Genomic DNA, 23,150 nt, shown 5'->3' with positions numbered 1-23,150 from the left:
TAAACAAGCCATGCAGACCTCAGACCTGGATTGGCAGTGGTTCTGATTGAAGTAAAAAAAAACAATAATACGGTTTCCAGTGAACCCCCCCCCTGCTGTCGTAGTCAGCCCGTCAGTTCAGATTAAGGCCTCTCTTTAGTGACTCAATAGCAGTAACTTGATGAGCAGCCTCATTGGCAAGACGCTACTAGATCCGCACTCAAGGCCATGAGGCCAAAACCACCGGCTCAACTCCCCCCCGAGGCTCACGCTAACTCCTTTTCTTTTGGAAAACAAAACTCTATTATTCATGGTATCTTACGCAACCTCGGGAGCTGCAGGCTACGGCGTTGGTCTACACGTGTTCCCACTAAAAATATCACAGACAATAAATAAATCACGGCAGGTGTTAAACTCCTGTTTTTTAACTAATCACCCCAGCCTAAACTCTGTGATCACAAGGTCTGCCAAAGATAGCTGCCCCCTTTTGTATCTCCTTGGTCCACTCTGAGACGTAATTTTCACTCATGCACTGACAGGTTAAGAAAACATTATGAAACATTGGAAAATACATCGATATAGGATGAAATAATATTTCACAGAATCAAACAACGCTCAGCGCACTCTACCTTGTAAATTAACAACACCTGAGGCAATTGACAATGAAGTCTCGTGACATCAACTGTTGACATCAAGAGGTTCAATAAAGTTTCCACGGTTTTACTCAGAAAATAGTGCCCAATTTGCCTTTTGGGCTTTTAATAAACAAAGTACTCCTACTGATCTGTAGGCTTACAGCCTGCCACAATAGCGACACTGTGTGAAGATAGCTTTGGTCCTTGTGGGGTTTATTGTTGGTTTTCCCACAAAATTCTCTGCTCTTGTTGTGTGTGGGTACAGGAGGTCTTTGTTCCGAGACGCTTCCAACTAGGGCCCCACAGCGGGGGTCATTATCTGGGAGCCCCTGACCTTGGCTGGAGATTTCATCTCCCTCTGCTCCCTTTTAGCGATCCCTGCCTTGTAACACCGTCGCCGCTGCCAATATAAGTAGATCCTATTGCGGCCAAGCCTCCACGTAACAGTTTTATGTTTGTTTAGGGTACCTTTCATAACTGGAAGAGGAGAACCTCGCTTGTTTCACTTGTGGCGTATTAGGACAAAATAATGGGCTCTCTTTGACAGCCTTGGCATCAGGGCTCAACAAGGTGTCCAAAAAACTATTCCTGAGCCGGGAGACGCTTAAAGTCTCTGGCTCTGGCGGGTGTTTGCAATCAATGCATTTTAACACTGAGAAACACAAACAAAAGGAGAGAAACACAGGGCAAGCGAGGGCACAGCAAAAGGCTTGAAGCCTGAGTGCTTCAGCTAGCCGGCAATTATTTGAGTCCGTTGACACGTCGCTGGGTACATTTTCCCTTTGATTGATACTCCCAGCTTGATGCTAGCTTGTGGCTAGCTTGCTGACATTTTCATGCTGCGAACTTAGCGATGGTTTTAGCAGGCGGCGGCGGCGGTAGCTACAGCAGCAACTGCAGCAGCAGCGCTGGTACTAGCAACCCCAGGCTGAGGGAAAAGTCTTGCGCTAAATGCATTAGTAGCCACTCTAATCTTCTTGTTCACATTTCCTGTCCCCATTTCAGAGTCCTTTCAGATAACTCTGTGGCTGGTGGTCCATTAAACCTCAGAGTGCATTAGTCCTTTAAGAAGACATTGATCCGCAGAAACAAACAGACAGACACAGACACACAAACAAAGACAGACGCACACACACACACACAGGAAGAGGGGAAGCTAAATGGCCAGACCCAGACGGCATTGCGAACGTTGTGCTACGTGACTGCAGTGGATATGAGATGCTAAGTGAATGCCTCCTCGTGGTTTAAGGGTTACAGCTCCAGATCTGATAATCATTGTTTTGTTTGGTCGGTCTGCAGATTGACTCGGTCGGTCGTTGTGGTGTGCAGCGATGTCATAATCTATTTCACTGGACGTATTTGCTGATTCAGTGTTACTGTGTGTGTGTGTGTGTGTGTGTGTGTGTGTGTGTGTGTGTGTGTGTGTGTGTGTGTGTATGTGTATGTGTATGTGTGTGTGTGTGTGTGTGTGTGTGTGTGTGTGTGTGTGTGTGTGTGTGTGTGTGTGTCTGTGTCTGTGTCTGTGTCTGTGTCTGTGTCTGTGTCTGTGTCTGTGTCTGTGTCTGTGTCTGTGTCTGTGTCTGTGTCTGTGTCTGTGTGTGTGTGTGTGTGTGTGTTGCATCAATGTGTGTTTTACAAAGATGAGAGAGAGAGAGAGAGAGAGACAGAGAACCATATGGCTTTGATTAGGCCAGAAAATGACTTGTTTGTTTGGTGTGTGTTTGTGTGTGTGTAGGCGGGCACAGTGAGAGACTCTATGGCAAAGTCGCTGTACAGCGCCCTCTTTGATTGGATCGTGTTCCGGACCAATCATGCGCTGCTCAACAACAGGGACCTGGAGGACAACGCCAAGGTAGGGCTAGACACACACACGCACACGCACACGCACACGCACACGCACACACATGCACACGCACATACACACACTTAAAATGCACCAATAACATTGGGGCAGATGGCTTCTTGTTCCAGCTCCCGCTCAGTTTACCCCCTGTGGGCTCCGTTATCAGTGTGTGTGTGTGCGTGTGTGTCTGTGTGTTTTTTTAACTATTGTTACTGTATAAGTGTGTGTACACATGCATGTTTGGCTCTATCCATTTGTGTGTGAGATTCTTATTTGTGTGTGTTATGAACTCCTCTGTGTGTACGTGTGCATGCAGCTTCTATCTCTCTCAGTAAAATAGTGCCCTGCATATAGTTTATCAACCAACCTTAAAATGTTGGTTTTAATCGACCATGACACGTCATTATACAGGATATATTACAATATTATCACAATTATTATGTGAATAATTTGATGCTATTTTGTTTAGGAATATACTGTAGTTCGCTGTAGATCACTGGCTTTTCGATTTGGGGATTCCATTTCTGTTGTTGTTGCTGTTATTGTCCTTTTTGTTGTTGTGTGAATCTGAGCTGTGTGTCATGATCAGATCCTGTCCATTGGAGTGCTGGACATCTTTGGCTTCGAGGACTATGAGAACAACAGCTTCGAACAGTTCTGCATCAACTTTGCCAATGAGCGTCTCCAGCACTACTTCAACCAGCACATATTCAAGCTGGAACAGGTGGGCCTCCTCTCTCCTCTCCTCTCCCCTTCCCCCCTCTCCTATCCTCTCCTCTGCACTCCTCTCCTTGCCTCTCCTCTTTTCTTCCCCTCTCCTTCCCCGCTCCTCTCTGCATTTCTCCTTGCTTTTCTCCTCTCCTTCACCTTCCCTTTCTCCCTTCTCCTCTCCTCTCTTCTTCTCTTCTTTCCTCCAGTCTCCTCCCTTCCTCTTTCACCCTCTCCTCTCCCCCCCTCTATACCCCTCTCCTTCTCCTTCTCCTCCTTCCCCCCTCACTTCCTCTCATCTCCTATCTTATCCTATCGTTAAAGTTGCTATCTTAAGATAGCCTAGCAAGTCGTCAGCTTCTGTAGCTTAGTCAGTGAAACCACAGTGGAAGGGCTACCTCAACAGCCCTGCCTCAACAGCCGGTCATTCCGCCGGGTGAGGTGAGGCTGTGGGAGCTGCGAGGCCAGAGCTCCTGACAGCTCAGAGCTAAACCATGCATCCAGACGCTCCAGCAGCAGCAGCAGCAGCAGCCCAGTCTGTGTATCCAAATTCTTAAAATATTTCATACACAGTCTATGGTCTAAAGCCCTTAGCTGGTATTGTTATTATTTATTTTTTTTCCTCTTTATGGTTTTTCCCTTTATGGGCTTGAGTTGCATTGGGCCCTTTTCTTCAGTGGCGGTTTTATCGTATAATTAGTGTAACCTGATTTGCACTAGACAAACAAATTATCATTTAATAATACCCCCTTCCCCCCTTCCCCCCGTCCTCTCGGTCGGCTATTACACGAAAGACCAGCCAGATCAATTATATTCACACACTGTCTATCTCTCTCGCTCTCTCTCTCTCTCGCCCTGAATGGCTAATTCCGCAGCCTGCGTTTATTATGGAGCCGTTTTTAGCTCTTTTATTCAAATGTTAAACCACCCATTATTCAATTTGTGAGAGTATGTTTTCCCTCTTGTTTTCGTGTGGGTGAGCAGGGGAAGAGGACGGGGGGACGGGGGGGGGGGGGGGGGGGGGGGTGCTGGGGACGAGTGGGAGGATGAGAGCAGGAGGGAGGGAGGGAGGAGGGAGGCCTGAAAGGGGAGAGAGGGATGCAGAAAGAGAATGAGAGGGAGAGGATGGAGCGAGGAAGAGAGTAGGAGCAGGGGAAAGGAAAGGACTTGGATAAAGAGAAAAAGGGAGGGAGGGAGGGAGTGTGATATATGTGGAGTGTAATCAGAGCTAAATTAGGCTCAATCAGGAAGAGTCTGTCACAATAGTTGTCAAGAGTCGCCTCGCCAAATAAAGCAAATGATTGGCCAACAGGCAGATCACTGGGCGGGTCAATTGCCCTGGGCCAATTGGAAATGTGTGGGGAAAGATAGGGTGCCTGGGCCTCTCAGGTTTTTCTGTCCAGTTAGAACACTCCTGGTATTTCTCCTTCTCTTTGACTCCATCTCTCTCCCTCACGCTCATATTTAAAAACTCACAAATAACACACTTCTGCTCTTTCCTGGTCTTTATCCTCTCCAAGAGCTTCTATGCCTATCTTTTCTCTCTTTCTCTCCCCTCTCTGTCTCTGTCTCTCTCTCTTCCTCCACTACTCCAACTCACTCAGACACAGACCGATGTAACTAGCCTGGTCCTACCACTCTCGTACTTCATTTCATTTCTACAGAGAGTCTGGACCTACTCAATTGACAAACGTTAACTCACTTGAAGGTGGGTGTCTGTTGAAGTTTAAAACTATTGGATCTGTCAAGTGCCACTCTGGATCTGCAATAACCAATCGCTAACGTTTGGCCGGGAATCACGTTGCGCGCAGGCTGTAAAGAAACCAAACACCTTCAACGTCATTGTTCTCAGCCACTCCCTCTGTTCGCTTATTGGACGCAGAAAATGAGTAACATACCGCAGACCCAGACCTAGTACTGAAGGGAAATTCAAATTGAGCGGAAGTACTTAGGCGGGCAGAGCCAGGCTACGATGTAACATGTACAGGCAAGGAATTTATCTAAAATATTAATCAATAACGGAAAATCCAGGGCTGGTATGAGAAGATTTATATATGAATTGTGGCTCACAGTGATGGCAACACAACAACGTTCAATTGACTATCCGACCCAATATCTAGCGTGTTATAGTAATAACAACCATTTTAAACTATAAACCCTTGTGTATGCTGAACGTTTAAAGCAGTGACCAAGAAAACGGGAGGATTGTAAACGGTGTAACCCGTTTTAAAGTCTGAACCGTGCAGTGCCGTAAAACCAAACGTTGGCCGAGACGTGTTTGTCTTACGATGCGTCGGACCAGCTCAGTCAGTGTTCCTCTGCTCTCTGCTTCCTTTAAACCACGTGCCGCCCCGGCGCGCCCAGAGCAAGGGCCCGCCGCGGTGTCCCTAACATTGTTTCAGCGGAGCCGCTGTTTATTATCCTTTAATCAGCGGGTCCTTGGCCCACATCGGCCGCAGGGCTTGTTTGACAGGACGCTGCTGTGGACGCTTGCCGGCTGCTTCTTTAGTCCCCTTTTGTGTTTATTTGAAGAAGCGAGGTGGCGGTTCAGGCCTCAGCCGCCCGGCGGTCCTCCTGTTGACGTCAGGACAAGACCATGAGAGAGTCGTCCGTCTCGGGAGTATAAGCGTGGACGACTCCCCTTTTATAACCTACCCTGCTGTTGATTGTTTTGCTGGTTAGCAGGTGCTTTTGTCCCATGTGACTAGCGTTGTATTCAGACGCAGGTCGTTGAGGAGCAGAAAGGGAAGGGGGGGGATTGAAGATCACAGCCAAATGGTTTCGTCGGGGGAGGCGAACCCCCCTAGCCGCTACACTACTATGCCCCACCTACCAACTTCACTTTATCACGGTGAATACTTTGAGGTAGCTTTATCCCCTCATCGATATGCTAGCTTGTTCCCTTTGACGACAAACCACTCAGATGCAATCTTCTTATCTTCCCCTTCTTTTTCGTTTGCCATGAGAAACCGGTTGCAGTTGCTTTCAAGTTCAGTGCCAAACGTCTACGGCGCGTTGTTATTTATCTGATGAAAATGGGTTATTAAGGTAGAATAACCCGCTCCACCTTAGGAAAACAGGCCGGGTAGTCCCGAGGCCATGGGCGGCTGGCTGATACCTCTGTTAGAAGTGGGGATTAACCTGTTTGTTTAGCCGTTTATCTTGGCTGTCGGAGGCGAAACGCTTCGGTTGATGAGCAGCGGCTCCCTTGGCAGGATGCCATTTTTTCAAACTTTTGAACGTTTAAATGTTTATTCATGCAAAGTAGCGGCCTCAAAAGAGCATGACGACGTTTGGAGCGGTAACTGCATAAGGAAATAAACCTGATGGAATCTTGTTTGACGTCTGCCTAACAATGTGAGATTTGCATTGGCCTCCTCTTAACCTGGCGTCGTTTTGTTTCAACCAAAACAAAGGTGGTTCCTTTTTTCAAATACTGGACAATATTTGCACAGTATTTTGGATCTACTCTCAAAAAATTCCGTAATTCTTTCCGAGTTATCTGGCAATGCGTTTTTTGACTTTCTGTTTATTTCTGACTGCGTTCACATCAATACCTCTTCAACGTTTGTGAAATGACAACACTTTTGATACAGCCACTAACCCACATTTCACTGTAGAAGGGGACTCCCAAGTGTGATGTCATTAGAGATGGATAGGTAGATGATTGAACAATAAACGGCTTAGCTGTTTCTTGACCAGCTATGCGTCTGCATTTGTCAGGCATTGTGGTTATTCAGAACGGGGAGCAAAAGACTGACGAATAAACCACACGTGTGGCCTAAGAGACACAAGGTGTCATTTCATTAGTGAAGAGTAGCACTTTCTCAGGAAGTCATGCACGCCCTACAGGATGTGGTTATGATGCAGTCAACAGCCCCGAAACCAGCCCCAGACACAAGGATGGCGTGACTCAAGGAGAGAGAGAGCACTGTGGTCCAATTCCTCCACCTCATCTGTGAACCTCATGGCTTTGGCATCTATCGCTGCCGCTTGAACGGGCTCCATTGTTAACTATCGATGATGTGACTCCCGCGCAACAGCAGCTGGACGACCCCTTCTGAGACACCCAGGAAACCCCTTACATCTGCTCAGATCCCAAAGAAGCATTACATGGAGCTGATTGGGAGATGCGATGCCAGGCACACACCGCTGATGTGAGGAGAACTAAAGGGGTTATTCAGGCTCAGAGATCGGACTCTTCTCTGAGCGGTCCAGCAGATCATCTGACCTGAGTCCATTTGCTGTGTGTGATTCATTGGCTGAAGGTCACTAAGCGCTCGAAGCAAACAGGAAAGGGAAGATGGCAGAGCGCTGCCATGGGAGTAGGCCCAGAAGACGTTCATGAGTCACACACTTGTGCAGCCAAGTGATTAATGCAATGAGGTCATTAAAGTTGATTTTTGTTTTTTGCTTTTGTGTTTAGTCCAACATGTTTAACAGATTTGAACGTTAACATGTTAAAGGGGTTGTATGTAGGATTGAGTTACATCTAGCATTGAGATGCAAAGTCCGTCACCACTCCCTTTCCATCGACGTAGGGGAAGCTATGGTGGCCCAGATGGGCCATAAGTGACCTTCAAAATGATGTCATGGACTCCGACCGCATCGAGGCGCCAAGCCTCAAGTGGCAAGGCAAGGCAAGGCAAGGCAAAGTGAAGAGGTTTCTTGAAAGATTTATAAATTGGATTTAGTCTGTCATACTTTAGGTCACAGCTTACGAGGAAGACGGCGGTTATGATTACACATGTAAACCGCGTCCTCTCTAGAACTGTTTTGTCCGTTCTGGGCTACTGTAGAAACATGGTGTTGCATCATGGCAGGCTCCGTGGAAGATGATCCACTCTCCAAGTAGATAAGAAGGGTTCATTCTAAGGTGATGAAACACAACAAGTCTTGTTTCAAGGGATTATACACCAATTAAAACATACTTATGGTGATTAAATTCCATTTCTGCCAAGTCCACTCTCGCTGGACTTGGACTCTGCCGTCACTTAATTCTACACAATGCACATTTAGAGTCTAGTCTCAACTTTGATCCACTTTACAGTGTGCAAAGGCTTCGGTTCAGACGTAATGCATTTGACCACAGATCTAAAACCAAAACAAAACGGTTGATGTCCAAATCCCCCTGAACTGCACTTCACTGAAGCAGGGAATGTCTGCCTTAGCCTTCCGACGCAGAATATTGGGCACCCTCCTGCTATTGGACACTCCAAAGAGCTCCAGTGGCTGGAGCGCTCGCTCTTATTCCGATGATGGAGTCCAGCGAGGTGCTGGACGTCGTCACGGTGACTCATCACAATGGTCTTTGGACAGCCATTGGCGTCCAGCGTTTCCCCGCTGGACCACTCCGAGGCCAAATTCCACCTCTGTGTGTCTGGTATCCTTCGCTCTCTCCACATGGCTCCATCTTCCTCCGATCTCACTTGCCGTATTCATACCGTGCTTTCCCTCTCTCTGTGTTTCCCTCCCTCTGACCTCGAAGACTGTTTCTTTTCCTCTCCTGTTCTCCCCCCCCCCCCCGTTCTTTGTATCCCTTTAGTCAAGCTCATTCTATCTCTGTGTCCCTCCTTCCTGTCTCCTCACCTTTTCTCTCCCCCTATCCTCCACCGCTAGACTCCTTTAGACACGCTCATTCTCTCTCTGTGTCCCTCCCTTTGTTGTTCTCTTTTTCTCTTCCTCACCTTATCTCTCGCCCTAACCTCCATCTCCAGACTCATTGCTTTAGACACGCTTTTCTTCACTTGTTCCTCCCTCTGACCTTCTAGTCTGTTTCTCTTCCCCACCGTCTTTCTCCACCCCTAAACCTCTATCTCTATTCTCTTTTAGACACGTTTTCTTCTTTTAAATCAACTTCTGCTTCTATTTTTCCAGTTCTACGGTTCCTCCCTTCTTCCTCATAAAAACACTAGTGCTGTCATAACAGAACAGGCCAGCCATGGAGAGAGGAGAGGGGGAGGGGGTGAGGTAGCCAGAAAAATGGGAGAGGTTGAAAAACACACATAAGTCATCAAGGCCCCAGACAAGGCACCTGCTCCCCCAAGACTCGAGGGTTGCTCTGATTCCTGGAAGAGGCTTTAAGGTCACCATTGTTAGGCTGGCATGGTGGCACAGGGTCGACAGCTACCAGACCTGAATGCCACAGTGGACAATGTCACATTTGCCAGAAATTGAGTTAGAGAATATTAAATGGTGTCTTTGGTTTAAAGGATCTTTGTGAACTGGTCAGGTCAGGGATAGAGCAGTGGAGGGCAGGGATGGAGTGAGCAATGTGATTATGCTCTCTGACAGTGAGAGGGCGGCTGCTGGACTGAGATATGTGTGACCTCATCAGTGCGGGCACTAAAAAGGGAAAAAACATGAGCAATTCGTGTTTGGGTTAGGCAGTACAATTTGGTACCAATAACAGTAGAAGCAGGGTTAACCGGTTCATGTGATTTCAGTCATGTTTGATACGATTCTGTGCCAATCTCACATTCTAACTCCTAGCAAGTGTGAATGTTTATTTGTGACTGGAGCCATGTCAAATAAAAATGTCTGTAACCCTTGTAAAACAGACAATTAAGTCTTATCTTATCTTATCTTATCAATACTCGATCCAAATGGTTGTTGTAAGGTGACATAAAGGTATAAAGAAATAAACATATTTTTTCATATATAAACTTCTAAATCTAACTTCAGAAGAACCAAAAAACATCAAATTAAAGGTGGTTTTTTTTCACACAAACAAACACATGACTTCCAGTAACCCAGCAAATGACCGAAGCTCGATTGGGATGAAAACGAAAAACACATGAATTGGCCTTTGCTTAATGTTCAGCCGAGCCAAATGTTCTGAATGCTTTGCACACAATTCGGTTGTCCAAAGCACCACACCGGACACACATGGAACGAGGACTGTTTGTTGGAGCCACTTGACACAAAATAAATCTGTGATGTGTTTAGTTTGTGACCGGGTAAGCATTTGTGCTAGGCCCGCTAAGCCAAGTTTCATCAAAGCATGCAATGATCAATGTTTAATGGGTTAGCTAGCAGAACCTGAAACTTCTATCTGCTCCGAGGTTATACGACTCTATTTGAAGCCAGAATGGGTCATGTTTAAAGGAAAAGTATGTCAGTTGTCGTGATGCATGACGTTCAATTTGTGCTTTAACTAATAGGAAAAAGGCCAACTCGTTGTTTCAAAGGTGACACTTCTCAACACTTGCATCGACATAAATCATTTCTACTTCAACATGTAAACTGCTTGTCTTCCATTTACGTTTAGTGCATTTCGAAGACGCCTTTGTCCAAAGTGACTTGCAACCATTCATACACACATTCACACACCGATGGCGGACTCAACCATGCAGGGCAACAGCCAGCGGGAGCAGTTAGGGTCAGGTGTCTTGCTCAGGGACCCCTCAACACTCAGGGGATTGAACCAGCAAGATTCCGGTCGCAAATCATCCGCTTTACCTACGTTAGCTAAGCTGAACCTTCAAAACTAAAACCTTTGTTTCTAATCATCTCCTGTTTTGACTGCCGGACGTCCCATCAGAGTTGTATCGCCCCTGTGCATTAACGGTCGTCTCTGTGTGTGTTTTTCTCCAGGAGGAATACAGAGCAGAGGGCATCAGTTGGCACAACATTGACTACATCGACAACAGCGGCTGCATCAACCTGATCAGCAAGAAGCCCACCGCACTGCTCCACCTGCTGGACGAAGAGTGCAAGTACGTCTCCTGTCCGCCTCACTGTACTTGGTTGATTAAACCCTGCGCATGACCCAAGCGGTCCGCGGGCGGCTTTAACGATAAATTCTTGATTTCAATCGTCAGTTGCAATAACAACAACTACGCCGGCTATTAAGACCACAGTTCCCGTACAAAATTAATTTCTGTTCTCCTGTTGTTTTTTTCTTCTTATCTGGCCATGGATTATAGGCCTACAGGTTTATGAATATATCAAAACCAGATGCGTGCTAAGGTCTTCAGGAACACAGAGTTCTGAGGGGGAACTCTGAGGGGCAAAGCGCAGTAGATGAACTAACAGCATGGTACCATCTCTCCAAACAGGCAGAGGTGTCCATTCCATGCCCCTAGGCATCGTGTTTGTTATTCCCGCCATTATCTTGTCAGATTTGGGTGAAATGTAGACAAACTAAATACAGTGGAGCTCAAAATGATTTCCATAGGTGCTCTCAGACCCACATAGGTCGTATCGGAACGTTAAACGCCTAGCTCATTAGCACACTGGTTTGGCCAAAGCTAACGACATGTTAGGTAACACACTGTGTGTGTGTGTGTGTGTGTGTGTGTGTGTGTGTGTGTGTGTGTGTGTGTGTGTGTGTGTGTGTGTGTGTGTGTGTGTGTGTGTGTGTGTGTGTGTGTGTGTGTGTGCACATTCACATACACATGCATGATTGTGTGTGTGTGTGTGCGCGCGTGTGTCCCCCCTTTTTCAAACCAACAACCTAAAAGCACAGCGCCTACGCAGATGGTTCAATAAATCAGCTCCGCCCCTTTGGCATAATAAAACCTACTCCCCTGTCCACAGAGTTTCACTTTTACCTGCTCCAGAAGCTGTCAGCCAGACAGTAAACCTCTCTGGTCGCCAGGCTTCACACCGTCATCTGGGTTTAATAACCGACGTGTGTTCTGAGGAGGTTTGTGGGGGGTGTTTAAGCACTTGGGTCAAAAGGGGGATTTCTTAATAAAGAGGCCGCCAGGGCCTGATTTATCCCGCTACGGCGGATAGCAGCCAAATGCTAAACGGCTACGCCACAGCGCAGAAAGCTCTCCAGAGAGCCCATCGCTCACGGTTAACGGCTAGCATCCCCCTCCCTCTCTTTCGGGGGGGGGGCGGCGACGACGTTAGCACCGCTCCACCACCAACGCTGACGACGACTGAGCTTAGCACAACACATGTTTCAATACCAGCCACTCAACAGACACTTACGCACGCACACACGCACGCACATGCACATGCACATGCACGCGAGCACTCACACACACACACACACACACACACACACACACACACACACACACACACACACACACACACACACACACACACACACATACACACACACACACACACACACACACACACACACACGGAGGCCTCGGTGTGAGAGCATCCCATCGGGGCCTGTCCATCTGGCGGGCTGACAGGCTGGGAGGGGTTAATGGCAGCGGGGGAAGTGCTGACAAAGGCGTTATCCCGGTACGGAAGGGAACACTTAAGGACCATAGGGTTGCCAGTTGAAATCCCCTGACAAGGAGAGGGCGAGGAAATGAGGTTAGAACCCCCCTGTCGCCCCTCACATTGTGTCCTGGGCCCCTCTCGGGAGAGACCTCGTGTCCACGCTGGCCTGCAGGGCGGAGGGGTGAGGGAGTGAGAGGGAGAGTGACAGCATGCAGGGTTCAGGCAAGATGACCTCGGTAACAAGTCATTACTGTAATGTTAAGGTTTTCCATGTTAATATAAATAAGTTTGTATTAGTTATCAATCATCCCGCTGCACTCACTTGCTCTGCAAAAATGATGATGTCAGGATTAACATTATCATAATGATGGGGAAGAATTAAATCCTGGTTGAGAGAAATGTAACATCACCAAACGTAACAAAATGGAGTTAGTTAGAACATGTTATATATATGGACGCTTTTATCCAAAGCGATTTACAACGGTTCATGCACACATTCACACACCGACGGCGGAGTCAACCACGCAGGGCGACAGCCAGCTCGTCGGGAGCAGTCAGGGTGTGGGGTCTTGCTGAGGGACACCTCGACCACCCAACCTTCCGCTTACAGGTCAACGTGCTCTACCGCCTGAGCTAAAACGACCCTATGAACAAATGTATTATGACATTACATTCATGACCGTCAGGCCCGACCCTCTACCTCCAAGCCTCAGCCAGGAGCCGTAGTTATTTTACCCAGTGTAACGCCCTCTTCCTCCCCCTCACCACCCTGCTGTACCCCCCTCGCCACAGCTTCCCCCAGGCCACCAACCAGACCCTACTGGACAAGTTCAGACGGCAGCACGACGCTAACCGCTACATTGAGTTCCCCGCCGTCATGGAGCCCGCCTTCATCATCCACCACTACGCCGGCAAGGTCAAGTACGGGGTCAAGGTGAGCGCGCGTGTGTGTGTGGGTGTGTGTGTGGGTGTGTGTGTGTGCGTGCGTGTGTGCGTGCGCATGTGCGTGTGCGTGTGTGTGTGTATAATGTAGCGAATTTCTTTTTACATTATTTTTTGAAGGCGATTCAATGTTAACAAAAGAAAAAACATTTCCCAGCAAAGGCCGGAGTCTGAAATGTGTTGAACTTCACGTGAACAGTATCAAGTGTGATAGATATAACTTTAAATATAATGGTATTGATGCTCGGTTACAAATCCTGGGTTACATTTGTTGTTTTAAATAAATGTGCTTACTTAAGTTTGAAATTATTGAAACATCAACTAAAACCGCCTTTCAGAATAAATCCCATGGAAAAGGGACATTACTACCATGAGACACAAGCTAAGCAAGCTAAATCACGGAGCACCGGGTTAATGAAACAGTCTATAGCTCATCTAGCCATCATCTCATGGAGCTCACCAGCGACGTCACCTCCTGCTGAGGCCCAGATGAGAAACACATGTGCTGGAGTTATTCCCCTCATGAAAGTGCATAATTAAGTATTAAGAATATAGAAGGGGAGGGGGGCGACTTGGTAGCACAACAAACTAGTGCGCTTACTCCGGAGACATTACACCTTGTAGCGACCCTGTCGAAACAGACAAACGGCGTCCGTCTTCTTGTTTGTCTACCTGTCCCGTCCGTCCGCCTGTTTCTCTAACTGTGTCCCTCTCCGTCTGTCCCTCCCCCCCGTGGGCCAGGACTTCCGGGAGAAGAACACGGACCACCTGCGGCCGGACATCGTGGCCCTGCTGAAGAGCAGCAAGAAGGCCTTCATCTGCGGCCTGATGGGCATCGACCCCGTGGCCACCTTCCGCTGGGCCGTGCTGCGCGCCTACTTCAGGGCCCTGGTGGCCTTCAGGGAGGCTGGCAGCAGACACACGCACAGCAAGACGGGTAGCGCACGCATTCAGGGCACACACATGAACACACGCAGCAGACACACGCACAGCAAGACGGGTAACGCACGCATATAGGGCACACACATTAACACACGCAGCAGACACACGCACAGCAAGACGGGTAACGCACGCATATGGGGGCACACACACATGAACGCACGCAGTAGAAACACGCACAGCAAGACGGGTAACGCACGCATACAGGGCACACACACATGAATGCACGCAGCAGACACACGCACAGCAATACCGGTCACGCAGGCATGCAGGCACACACACGTACACGCACGCACATGCAGCAGATACACGCACAGCAAGGGCCGGTAACGCACGCATACGCACACACACGTACACGCACATGCAAGGCGGGTAACGCACGCAGACACACGCACGCGTACACGCACGCGGCAGACGCACGCACAGCAAGATGCAGCGGATTCACACACACACTCGTACACATACACATATATATGCTTATTCATATAAAAACAGAAGATGCATAGCACACACACACAGCAGATGTAGACTACATGCAGTGACAGCAAGCGTGATAAGGTGGCGCAATACACGTCAACCACACACACATTCAAGTACATGAAGGAAACACACCATCACCAACACACTCCGTGCGCCTTTGAGCCGGGAGTTGAACCTAACACCTCCTCCTCTCCCTGTGTGGCGCCGCTAGGGAGCGAGGCGGCGGTCCCCAGCGCGGCCCTAAAAACGGTGGACAGCTTCAGCTTCCTGCACCACCCGGTGCACCAGCGCAGCCTGGAGATCCTGCAGCGGTGCAAGGAGGAGAAGTACAGTAAGTCCCGCCGCCGTCCCTCTCGGCTGGCGCAAGTCACACCCTGTCCCCCCGCCCGCACACATGCTTGTCATATTAGCGGAAGAATGTCGGAGCCGCGGCGACGGCACCATGTGATGTTTACGCGTCGCTGCGCTAATAACGGTTCGGGGACGGGGGGACAGGGGGACGGACGCAGACATCTGTGCACACCGTCGGTGAATGACAACAACATAAGAATAGAAACACATTGCGTTTCTGTGGCCAGTGGATCAGACACACACGGATCTGCTAGCACCACTGAAATGAACTGAAAGCAAAGGAAATGGAAGAGAAACTAGAGCAATCTGTCTCGTTCTGGGCCTGTTGTGACCAGGTTAGTGTTTGTTAGTGCAGATGTATGCACTGGGAGCGGATATGCATTTGTTGTTTAAGGGTTCAGGAACATATATAGTTGCGAGCTTCTAAACTGTAAAAGGATAATATTTCTTTATCCTGTATCTGAGGAGGCGAAGAGCTGCACAGATAGAAGTCACATGATCTGTATACTTTAGTTGTAGGAGTTCATGAAAAAGCCAATTCTTCACTCTATGCAAACATCTGGACACACACACCCACCCACACACACAAACCTCCCACACACACGCCCAACGATTGTATCCCCCGATGGGAGTAGCAGCGTACTAACCGAAAGGGGGAAAAGCTATTCATTGTATATCGTATTTTCTCGGATAATACCTTTATTCATTGGACAGATGTCTACTAAAACATCTATAATATATTGCTCACTTGTTACGCTTGACTGCACCACTAAAGTGTGTGTGTGTGTGTGTGTGTGTGTGTGTGTGTGTGTGTGTGTGTGTGTGTGTGTGTGTGTGTGTGTGTGTGTGTGTGTGTGTGTGTGTGTGTGTGTGTGTGTGTGTGTGTGTGCATTGCGTGGTGTCCGCTCAATTCTCAAGTTGTTGTTCACCTCTCCCTGATTTCTTCAAAACAACTTCAGGTGTGTAGGGGGTGTTGGGTTATTATACTCTAGTTAAGGGCCTGTGAAGCACTTCCAGACGATGTATGTTAACAGATGCACGATGTTCTAATATACTGGACCCGACTGGGAGCAGAGGAACGGTCTGCGAGAGGGTCAAAGAGCCGGGGGAGGGCGTAGGGATGGATATGAGGACCGAGGGAGCAGTGGTTGGAATCTGAGTCGTGAAGGCCTGGACAGATGTTAATGTTTGTTTCTGCCAGCTGTTTTAATAACAAAAAATAGCAGCAAAGGACTTAAGTATGCTCTCAGAGTCATCTTTCTCTCTCTCTCTCTCTCTCTCTCTCTCTCTCTCTCTCTCTCTCTCTCTCTCTCTCTCTCTCTCTCTCTCTCTCTCTCTCTCTCTCTCTCTCTCTCTCTCTCTCTCTCTCTCTCTCTCTCTCTCTCTCTCTCTCCGTCTCTTTGTCTTTCTGTCTTTCTCTACATCCCTCTTTATTCTCCTCTTTCTTTTCATTCTCATTCTGTCTCTGTCTCTCATTCTCTCTCACTTACACTGTCCCATATCTCCCACTCTATTGCTCTTTCCCCTTCCATCTCTCTCTCTCTCTCTCTCTCTCTCTCTCTCTCTCTCTCTCTCTCTCACTAACTCTTTCTCTCTCTCTCTCTTGCTCTCTCTCTCTCTCTCTCTCTCTCTCTCTCTCTCTCTCTCTCTCTCTCTCTCTCTCTCTCTCTCTCTCACTAACTCTTTGTCTCCATCCCTTTTTTTTTTTTTCCTCACTCACTCACTCACTCACTCACTCACTCACTCACTCACTCACTCACTCACTCACTCACTCACTCACTCTTTCTCTCTCTCTCTCTCACTCTCTATCTCTCTCACTCACCCTCTCACTCTCTCTCACTCACTCACTCACTCACTCACTCACTCTCTCACTCACTCACTCACTCACTCACTCACTCTTTCTATCTCTCTCTCTCTAGGTATCACGAGGAAGAACCCTCGGAGCCCCCTGACCGACCTGCAGGGCACCAACGCAGTCAATGAGAGGGGCAGCAGGTGAGCCCCAGCACCTGGTTCTGATTCTACCATCCCGGTCTAATATCTGATCCCAATGTTTATCTCTGATTCTTTTTCTAGTGTCTGAATCCAATTCAGATTTTTGTCTCTGTTGTATTGTAATTTTACCATCCAATTCTAATTTCTTGTGTCTAATTCTACCTTTAGGATCCAATTTGTATTCTGCCAGCTGATTGTCACTCAATTCTAAATCTGTTATCTCTCTATAATGTCTGATTCTAGTACCTGATTCTAATTCGAATTTCGGTATCTGATTATAATTATAGTGTCTCATTCTATTATATCAGTCTAATTAAAGTGCCTGATTCTAATTATAATTTCGAGTATCTGATTAAAATTGTACTGTCTCTATTAACTCATTCTAATTATATTTATATTATCTCTGTCTAATTCTAGTACCTGATTCTAATTCTAATTCTAGTCCCTGATCCGAGGTCGGTCTGGTTCTAACTGTACTCTTAGCGGCTAATGCTGCTAGCTCTAGCGTGTGACTCTAACCGTGTCTCCCCCAGGGAGAGCCTCTACGCTGGGGGCTGTAACGGCCGGGGCTCCAGGGCTCTGCGCCTGGCCTCCACGGGGAGCCCCACCCTGGAGGAGGACGGCATCTTCCTCAACTCGGACAAGAGCAAGCTGCTGGAGAGGGCCCAGGGCATCCTGCTGTGAGGGGGCCGCACCGATGGACACGCAGTGCACACATACATAGAGACGCACTCACACACACACACACACACACACACACACACACACACATAGAGACACACTCACACACACATACATAGAGACGCACTCACACACACACACACACACGTAGAGACGCACACACACACATAGACATAGAGACGCACTCACACACACACACACACACATAGACATAGAGACGCACACACACACAGAGACATAGAGACACACACACACACACACATAGAAATAGAGACACACTCACACATACACACACATAGACATAGAGACACACACACACACATAGACATAGAGACGCACTCACACACACACACATAGACATAGAGACACACACGCACACATAGACATAGAGACACACTCACACACACACACACATAGAAATAGAGACGCACTCACACATACACACACATAGACATAGAGACGCACTCACACACACACACACACATTACTTTTCAGTAGTAGCACCGGTCACATGTCCATGATCTTTGTTGTGCTTGCCTACCACTAACCTTGCTTTTCTTCCTGTTCTTCCTCAGGAGAAACAAAAACTACAAAAGTAAACCTTCCCTTCCCAAGGTAAGAAAAGACACCATGATCATGACCGCACTGTTTAACAGAGGACTGCCAACTTTTGTATTGATATATTAAACAATGAGTGTGTGTGTGTGTGTGTGTGTGTGTGTGTGTGTGTGTGTGTGTGTGTGTGTGTGTGTGTGTGTGTGTGTGTGTGTGTGTGTGTGTGTGTGTGTGTGTGTGTGTCTCTGTGTTACACCCGTAGCATCTGTTGGATGTTAAGTCTCTGCGCTACCTGAGCAGCGTGACGCTCCACGACCGCATCACCAAGTCCCTGCTCCACCTGCATAAGAAGAAGAAACCGCCCAGTATCAGCGCTCAGTTCCAGGTGTGTGGGGACGTCGCCACCTGCTGGCTGATTATATGAACTACAATGCTGCGCTCAAGTCAAGGATGCTTTCAGGACCGGATATAATGTCTTATAACAGGAAATGTTCTTGTCAAATTAGACACATGCGGAGGATAATAGGAATGAGCAGATATTCTAGATGTTGTTGGTTCTGTGTGCAGGCGTCCCTGAATAAGTTGATGGAGACCCTGGGTCAGTCGGAGCCGTACTTTGTCAAGTGTATCCGCTCCAATGCTGAAAAGGTTTGTCCCTACTTTTCTTAGCCAAGCGCAGTGGTTTTGTGCCTTTTAAGGGAAAGGAAAGTGAAGACGTAGAATTGAACAATTGTCGCTCAAGGCAGATTTGGTCCACCCTTTTTTTATAATTTTTATATCTATATATATATATATATATAGATATAAAAATTATTAAAAAAGAGTATATATATATATATATATATATATATATGTATATATATAATCTTTCTAAACGTTTATCCGTTTTTTTGTATGTTGCTTTCCTTTATGTTCCTGTTATGTTGTGTCCCTTGTTGAGCACTTTATTTGCAATTGTTTGTACGAAAAGCCCTCTATAAATAAAGTTGGATTGATAGATTGATTGACTGTCCCCTCAGCTCCCGTTGCGGTTCAACGACAGCCTGGTGCTCAGGCAGCTCCGGTACACGGGCATGCTGGAGACCGTCCGCATCCGCCAATCAGGGTACAGCATCAAGTTCACCTTCCAGGTAAGACCCGCCCATTCACAGCCAACAGTTGGAACTGATAAAACATCGGCAAAACCGTGTGAAAGAGCTCTGGCACGTCATTAACCTTGAGGTTTCTTCTTCTTCTTCTTCTTCTTCTTCTTCTTCTTCTTCTTCTTCTTCTTCTGCTCCTCCTCCTCCTCCTCCTCCTCCTCCTCCTCCTCCTCCTCCTCCTCCTATTCCTCTTCCTCTTCCTCCTACAGCACTTTGTGAGTCACTTCCTCATCCTGCTGCCTCGTGGAACCAGCCCAACCAAGGCGGGCATCCGGGACTTCTTCCGTAAGATCCACCTGGCCCCAGCTGGGTATCAAGTGGGCAACACCATGGTAACGACCCCGACCCACGCACTGAGCATGCTCGTGATGTCATGATTGTGATGTTTGTATCACTTGAGAACTGTTCGGAATGAGAGCAGGTTATTCTTGATAATAATGAGGTGTGTTGTTGTTTTAAAGACTTAGTATTGCATCCAAAGGTACGATACAGAACATCTTCTGATATATCTAATCAGATCAATTCTGACCTGATCTAATACACTGCGATGAAACGTGATGCAATCTAATCAAATTAATTCTACTCTGAACCAGTCTATTGTGATCCGATCAAATTTGAACCCTGTGTGGACCCCTGTGTGGACCCCTTTGGGGACCCCTGTGTGGACCCCTGTGTGGACCCTGAGTTGACCCCTGTTTTGACCCCGGGTTGACCCCTGTTTTGACTCCGGGTTGTACCTGTATGGGGCTCTCTGTTGACCCCTGTGCTGACCCTGTTGGTGACCCCGTTGCTGTACCTGTATCGACCCTGTTGTTGACCCCTGTGCTGACCCTGTTGGTGACCCCGTTGCTGTACCTGTGCAGGTGTTCCTGCGGGAGGCGGAGCGGCAGCACCTCCAGAGCCTGCTCCACCAGGAGGTGCTGAGGAGGATCGCGGCGCTGCAGCGGCGCTTCAGGGCCGTGCTGGAGAGGAAGCACTTTGTCAGGATGAGACAAGCCTCCTCTATGATCCAGGTAACAGCGTGGCCTGGAACCAGGGGACCTCTAGGACCCAGGGGAGGAGGGTGCAACCAGAGGAACTGTTTGGTTCCTCTGGTTGCACCCTGTCTGAGCTCATGGTAAATCGCCTTGGATCAGTACCTGCTAAATTGCTAAAAAGTGAAGATGCATAGAAAATGGAAATGAGCAGTTCTGCTGTTCATTTGGTTCTGCCCAGAAATTATCAGATTTAAGGTCTGCTTCCTTAAAAAGTGTGTGTGTGTGCGTGTGTGTGTGTGTGTGTGTGTGTGTGTGTGTGTGTGTGTGTGTGTGTGTGTGTGTGTGTGTGTGTGTGTGTGTGTGTGTGTGTGTGTGTGTGTGTGTGTGTGTGTGTGTGTGTGTGTGTGCGCACTTAAGTGTGTGTGTGTGTGCATGTTTTATCTCACGTGCATGTGCCAGTCCATACTCGGCGTACTCACAGCTAGCTCAGCCCACCTACTTGACCCCAACGTCAGCCCCGACGTCATTGGCTCATCCCCCGGTCTCTCCCCTCCCTGTCCCTCCCCCGTCTAGCGGTGGTGGCGTACCCACCTCCGGAGCCGGGCGGAGTCGGCCGTGGAGCCGGCGGCAGCGGAGGCGGCCGCGCTGCGTCTGCAGGCGGCGTGGAGGGGGTTCCGGGAGCGCCGGGCCTACCAGGAGTGTCGTGAGGCGGCCGTGGTCCTCCAGAGGAGCTGGAGGTCCTGCCTCGGCCGCCGGACTCTGGCGGCCGTCGTGATCCAGGGCTCCTGGAAGGCGTGCAGAGAGAGGCGCCGCTACAGGAGGATCCAGGATGTCACGGCGGAGCTCCAGGCGGCGGGCAGGGGATACCTGGCCCGACTCAGGTGACTAGGATGGGGGGTCGGTGTGTGGTAGGGAGGGGGGCAGGGATTTGGGAGACAAGGGGCCATGCTGTTATGGTGTTTTAACTAACCTGCTAGTTAAGTTTGAACGAAATGCTAGGGAGGGTTTGGAGAGAGAGAGAGAGAGAGAGAGAGAGAGAGAGAGAGAGAGAGATAAAGAGAGAAAGAGAGAGAGTCTTCAAACCAAATGCTTTCTTGAGGATGAAGACTGCTGCACGTGCACATGTTAAATCACTATTTTTATAGGATTTGGTCCATGTGCTCGCAGACACTGCGTGTTCAGCTTCTGCTGAGTTTTGTGCAGGCGGGTCACATGACAGAAGGGGTAGCTCTTTCTGCTGAGAGAAGGAGAGGGTGAGAGAGAGAGAGAATATGCTGACTTTGGCTGACTAGGTCGATTTTTATTAGTTTGACCCTCCCGGATTTAATGCTCATCCTTTTGCGCCTCATAAAAACGCATTGTTTACTTCTGTTCTACTGCGGCATGAATCCCTGATGCTGGATGTTATGTCTGACGTCCGAAGGTTCAAAGAGCTGAAGAGCGAGCGTGACGCTAAGCAGGAGTGCAGGGACGCCAGCGGCCCCGAAGAAGAGGAAGAGGCGGCGATGAGCCTGGGTGCGGAGGACCCCGCCCTCCCCGGGACGGACACCTCCTCCTCTGAGGCCGCTGGGGGGCCCGCGCCGGGACCCCAGGACGTGGAGGAGGGGGCGGACAAAGAGCAGGCCAGGGAGCGGAGCTGCAGCATGAGCGACACCAGCCTCAAGTGCCGGTCCAAGCGGGAGAGCCGCCGCATGAGGGAGCTGGAGCAGGCCCAGTTCAGCCTGGAGCTGCTCAAGGGCCGCGCCACCGGTGCCGGGGGCCCCCTGCCGGAGGAGCCCGTCCGTGGTAGCGGGCCCTCTGAGGAGCGCGAGAGGGGCCCCCAGTCCCCCCGTGGGTCGCCCGCCAGTCCCGAGAGCCGGGAGCCATTCCCCGCGGAGGACATGGAGACGGAAGGCTCCAGAAGCTCCGACGGCCCCCGGGAACATTCTCATCTAGGAGGTTCCCGGTCAGAGACTGAGCCATTGGGCACGGCACGCAGGGATTCGAACTACAATGAAAGGCCAGAGTTTGAAAAAGAACAGGCTCAGAGAGCAACGTTTTACATCTCTGCTGACCAAAGCCCCGTCCACGAGCCCAAATGCGAGAGCCCCAGCAAGGGTGTGAAAGAGAGGCGAGAGTCCAGCTCTCGGAGGCCCGTGGTGGTAGTCATCAGCATGCAGAAGGAAAGCCCGGTGGATGAGACGGAGCTGCAGGCAGCCCAAGCCCTAGAAAGGACTTCTGATGTCGGGGAAAGCGTTTCGGGTTCCTGCCCGACCACGATAGCAGGTCTAGAGTTAGGCACGACTCCCAGGCCCACAGAGTCCCCCGCCATGAAACACGTATCCCCTACGGAAAGTGGTCCCCCCAAGGCCGCCCCGTCAAGCCCCCATGAAGATAGTCCAGGGTCTCCAGCCATTTGCTCCTCAGAGGTGGACATCCAGTTAGTCCTGGAGCCAAGGCCCTCGATGCTGCCGGTCCTGCCCAGCCAGAAGGACAGGAAAGGGGGCAGGCCAGCGCAGGCGTGCCCCAGTGTCCATGTCCTGGAGACCAAACCACCGAAGGCCCAGAAGAAGAGTTCAGCCCAGACTGTGATCGTCAATATGACAGAGAAGCCCGCGACGACAGTGTTTTCTCCACCCAGACGCAAGCTGCCCTTCTCGAAGTGAGTACAAGATGACTTACTATTATTATACCGAGTGTAATTGCTATTATTGTACCATTGCTGGAGTAGTGCTTTGGGATATCTGAC

At 49.1% G+C, this 23,150-nt stretch overlaps 1 protein-coding gene across 3 annotated transcripts in view; it reads left to right on the top strand.

Annotated features, from left to right (window-relative positions):
- The window catches only part of LOC130388556 (unconventional myosin-IXAb-like), a 95,250-nt gene that overhangs the window by 56,178 nt on the left and 15,922 nt on the right, over nt 1-23,150 (top strand). For all 3 annotated transcript variants that reach the window (XM_056597901.1, XM_056597900.1, XM_056597902.1), the window contains 16 exons: nt 2,350-2,466; nt 3,047-3,181; nt 10,762-10,883; nt 13,153-13,294; nt 14,044-14,239; nt 14,933-15,052; nt 16,992-17,067; nt 17,601-17,747; nt 18,324-18,363; nt 18,566-18,688; nt 18,871-18,951; nt 19,323-19,433; nt 19,655-19,777; nt 20,309-20,458; nt 20,996-21,303; nt 21,846-23,063. In XM_056597901.1, the coding sequence (XP_056453876.1) occupies nt 2,350-2,466; nt 3,047-3,181; nt 10,762-10,883; nt 13,153-13,294; nt 14,044-14,239; nt 14,933-15,052; nt 16,992-17,067; nt 17,601-17,747; nt 18,324-18,363; nt 18,566-18,688; nt 18,871-18,951; nt 19,323-19,433; nt 19,655-19,777; nt 20,309-20,458; nt 20,996-21,303; nt 21,846-23,063 (3,209 nt within the window). The remainder of the gene's footprint in view (nt 1-2,349; nt 2,467-3,046; nt 3,182-10,761; nt 10,884-13,152; nt 13,295-14,043; nt 14,240-14,932; nt 15,053-16,991; nt 17,068-17,600; nt 17,748-18,323; nt 18,364-18,565; nt 18,689-18,870; nt 18,952-19,322; nt 19,434-19,654; nt 19,778-20,308; nt 20,459-20,995; nt 21,304-21,845; nt 23,064-23,150) is intronic.

This window comes from Gadus chalcogrammus, chromosome 9 (genome assembly GCF_026213295.1).
Source record: "Gadus chalcogrammus isolate NIFS_2021 chromosome 9, NIFS_Gcha_1.0, whole genome shotgun sequence".
Lineage (NCBI taxonomy): Eukaryota > Metazoa > Chordata > Actinopteri > Gadiformes > Gadidae > Gadus > Gadus chalcogrammus.
This window is presented reverse-complemented; position numbering and strand designations above follow the sequence as displayed.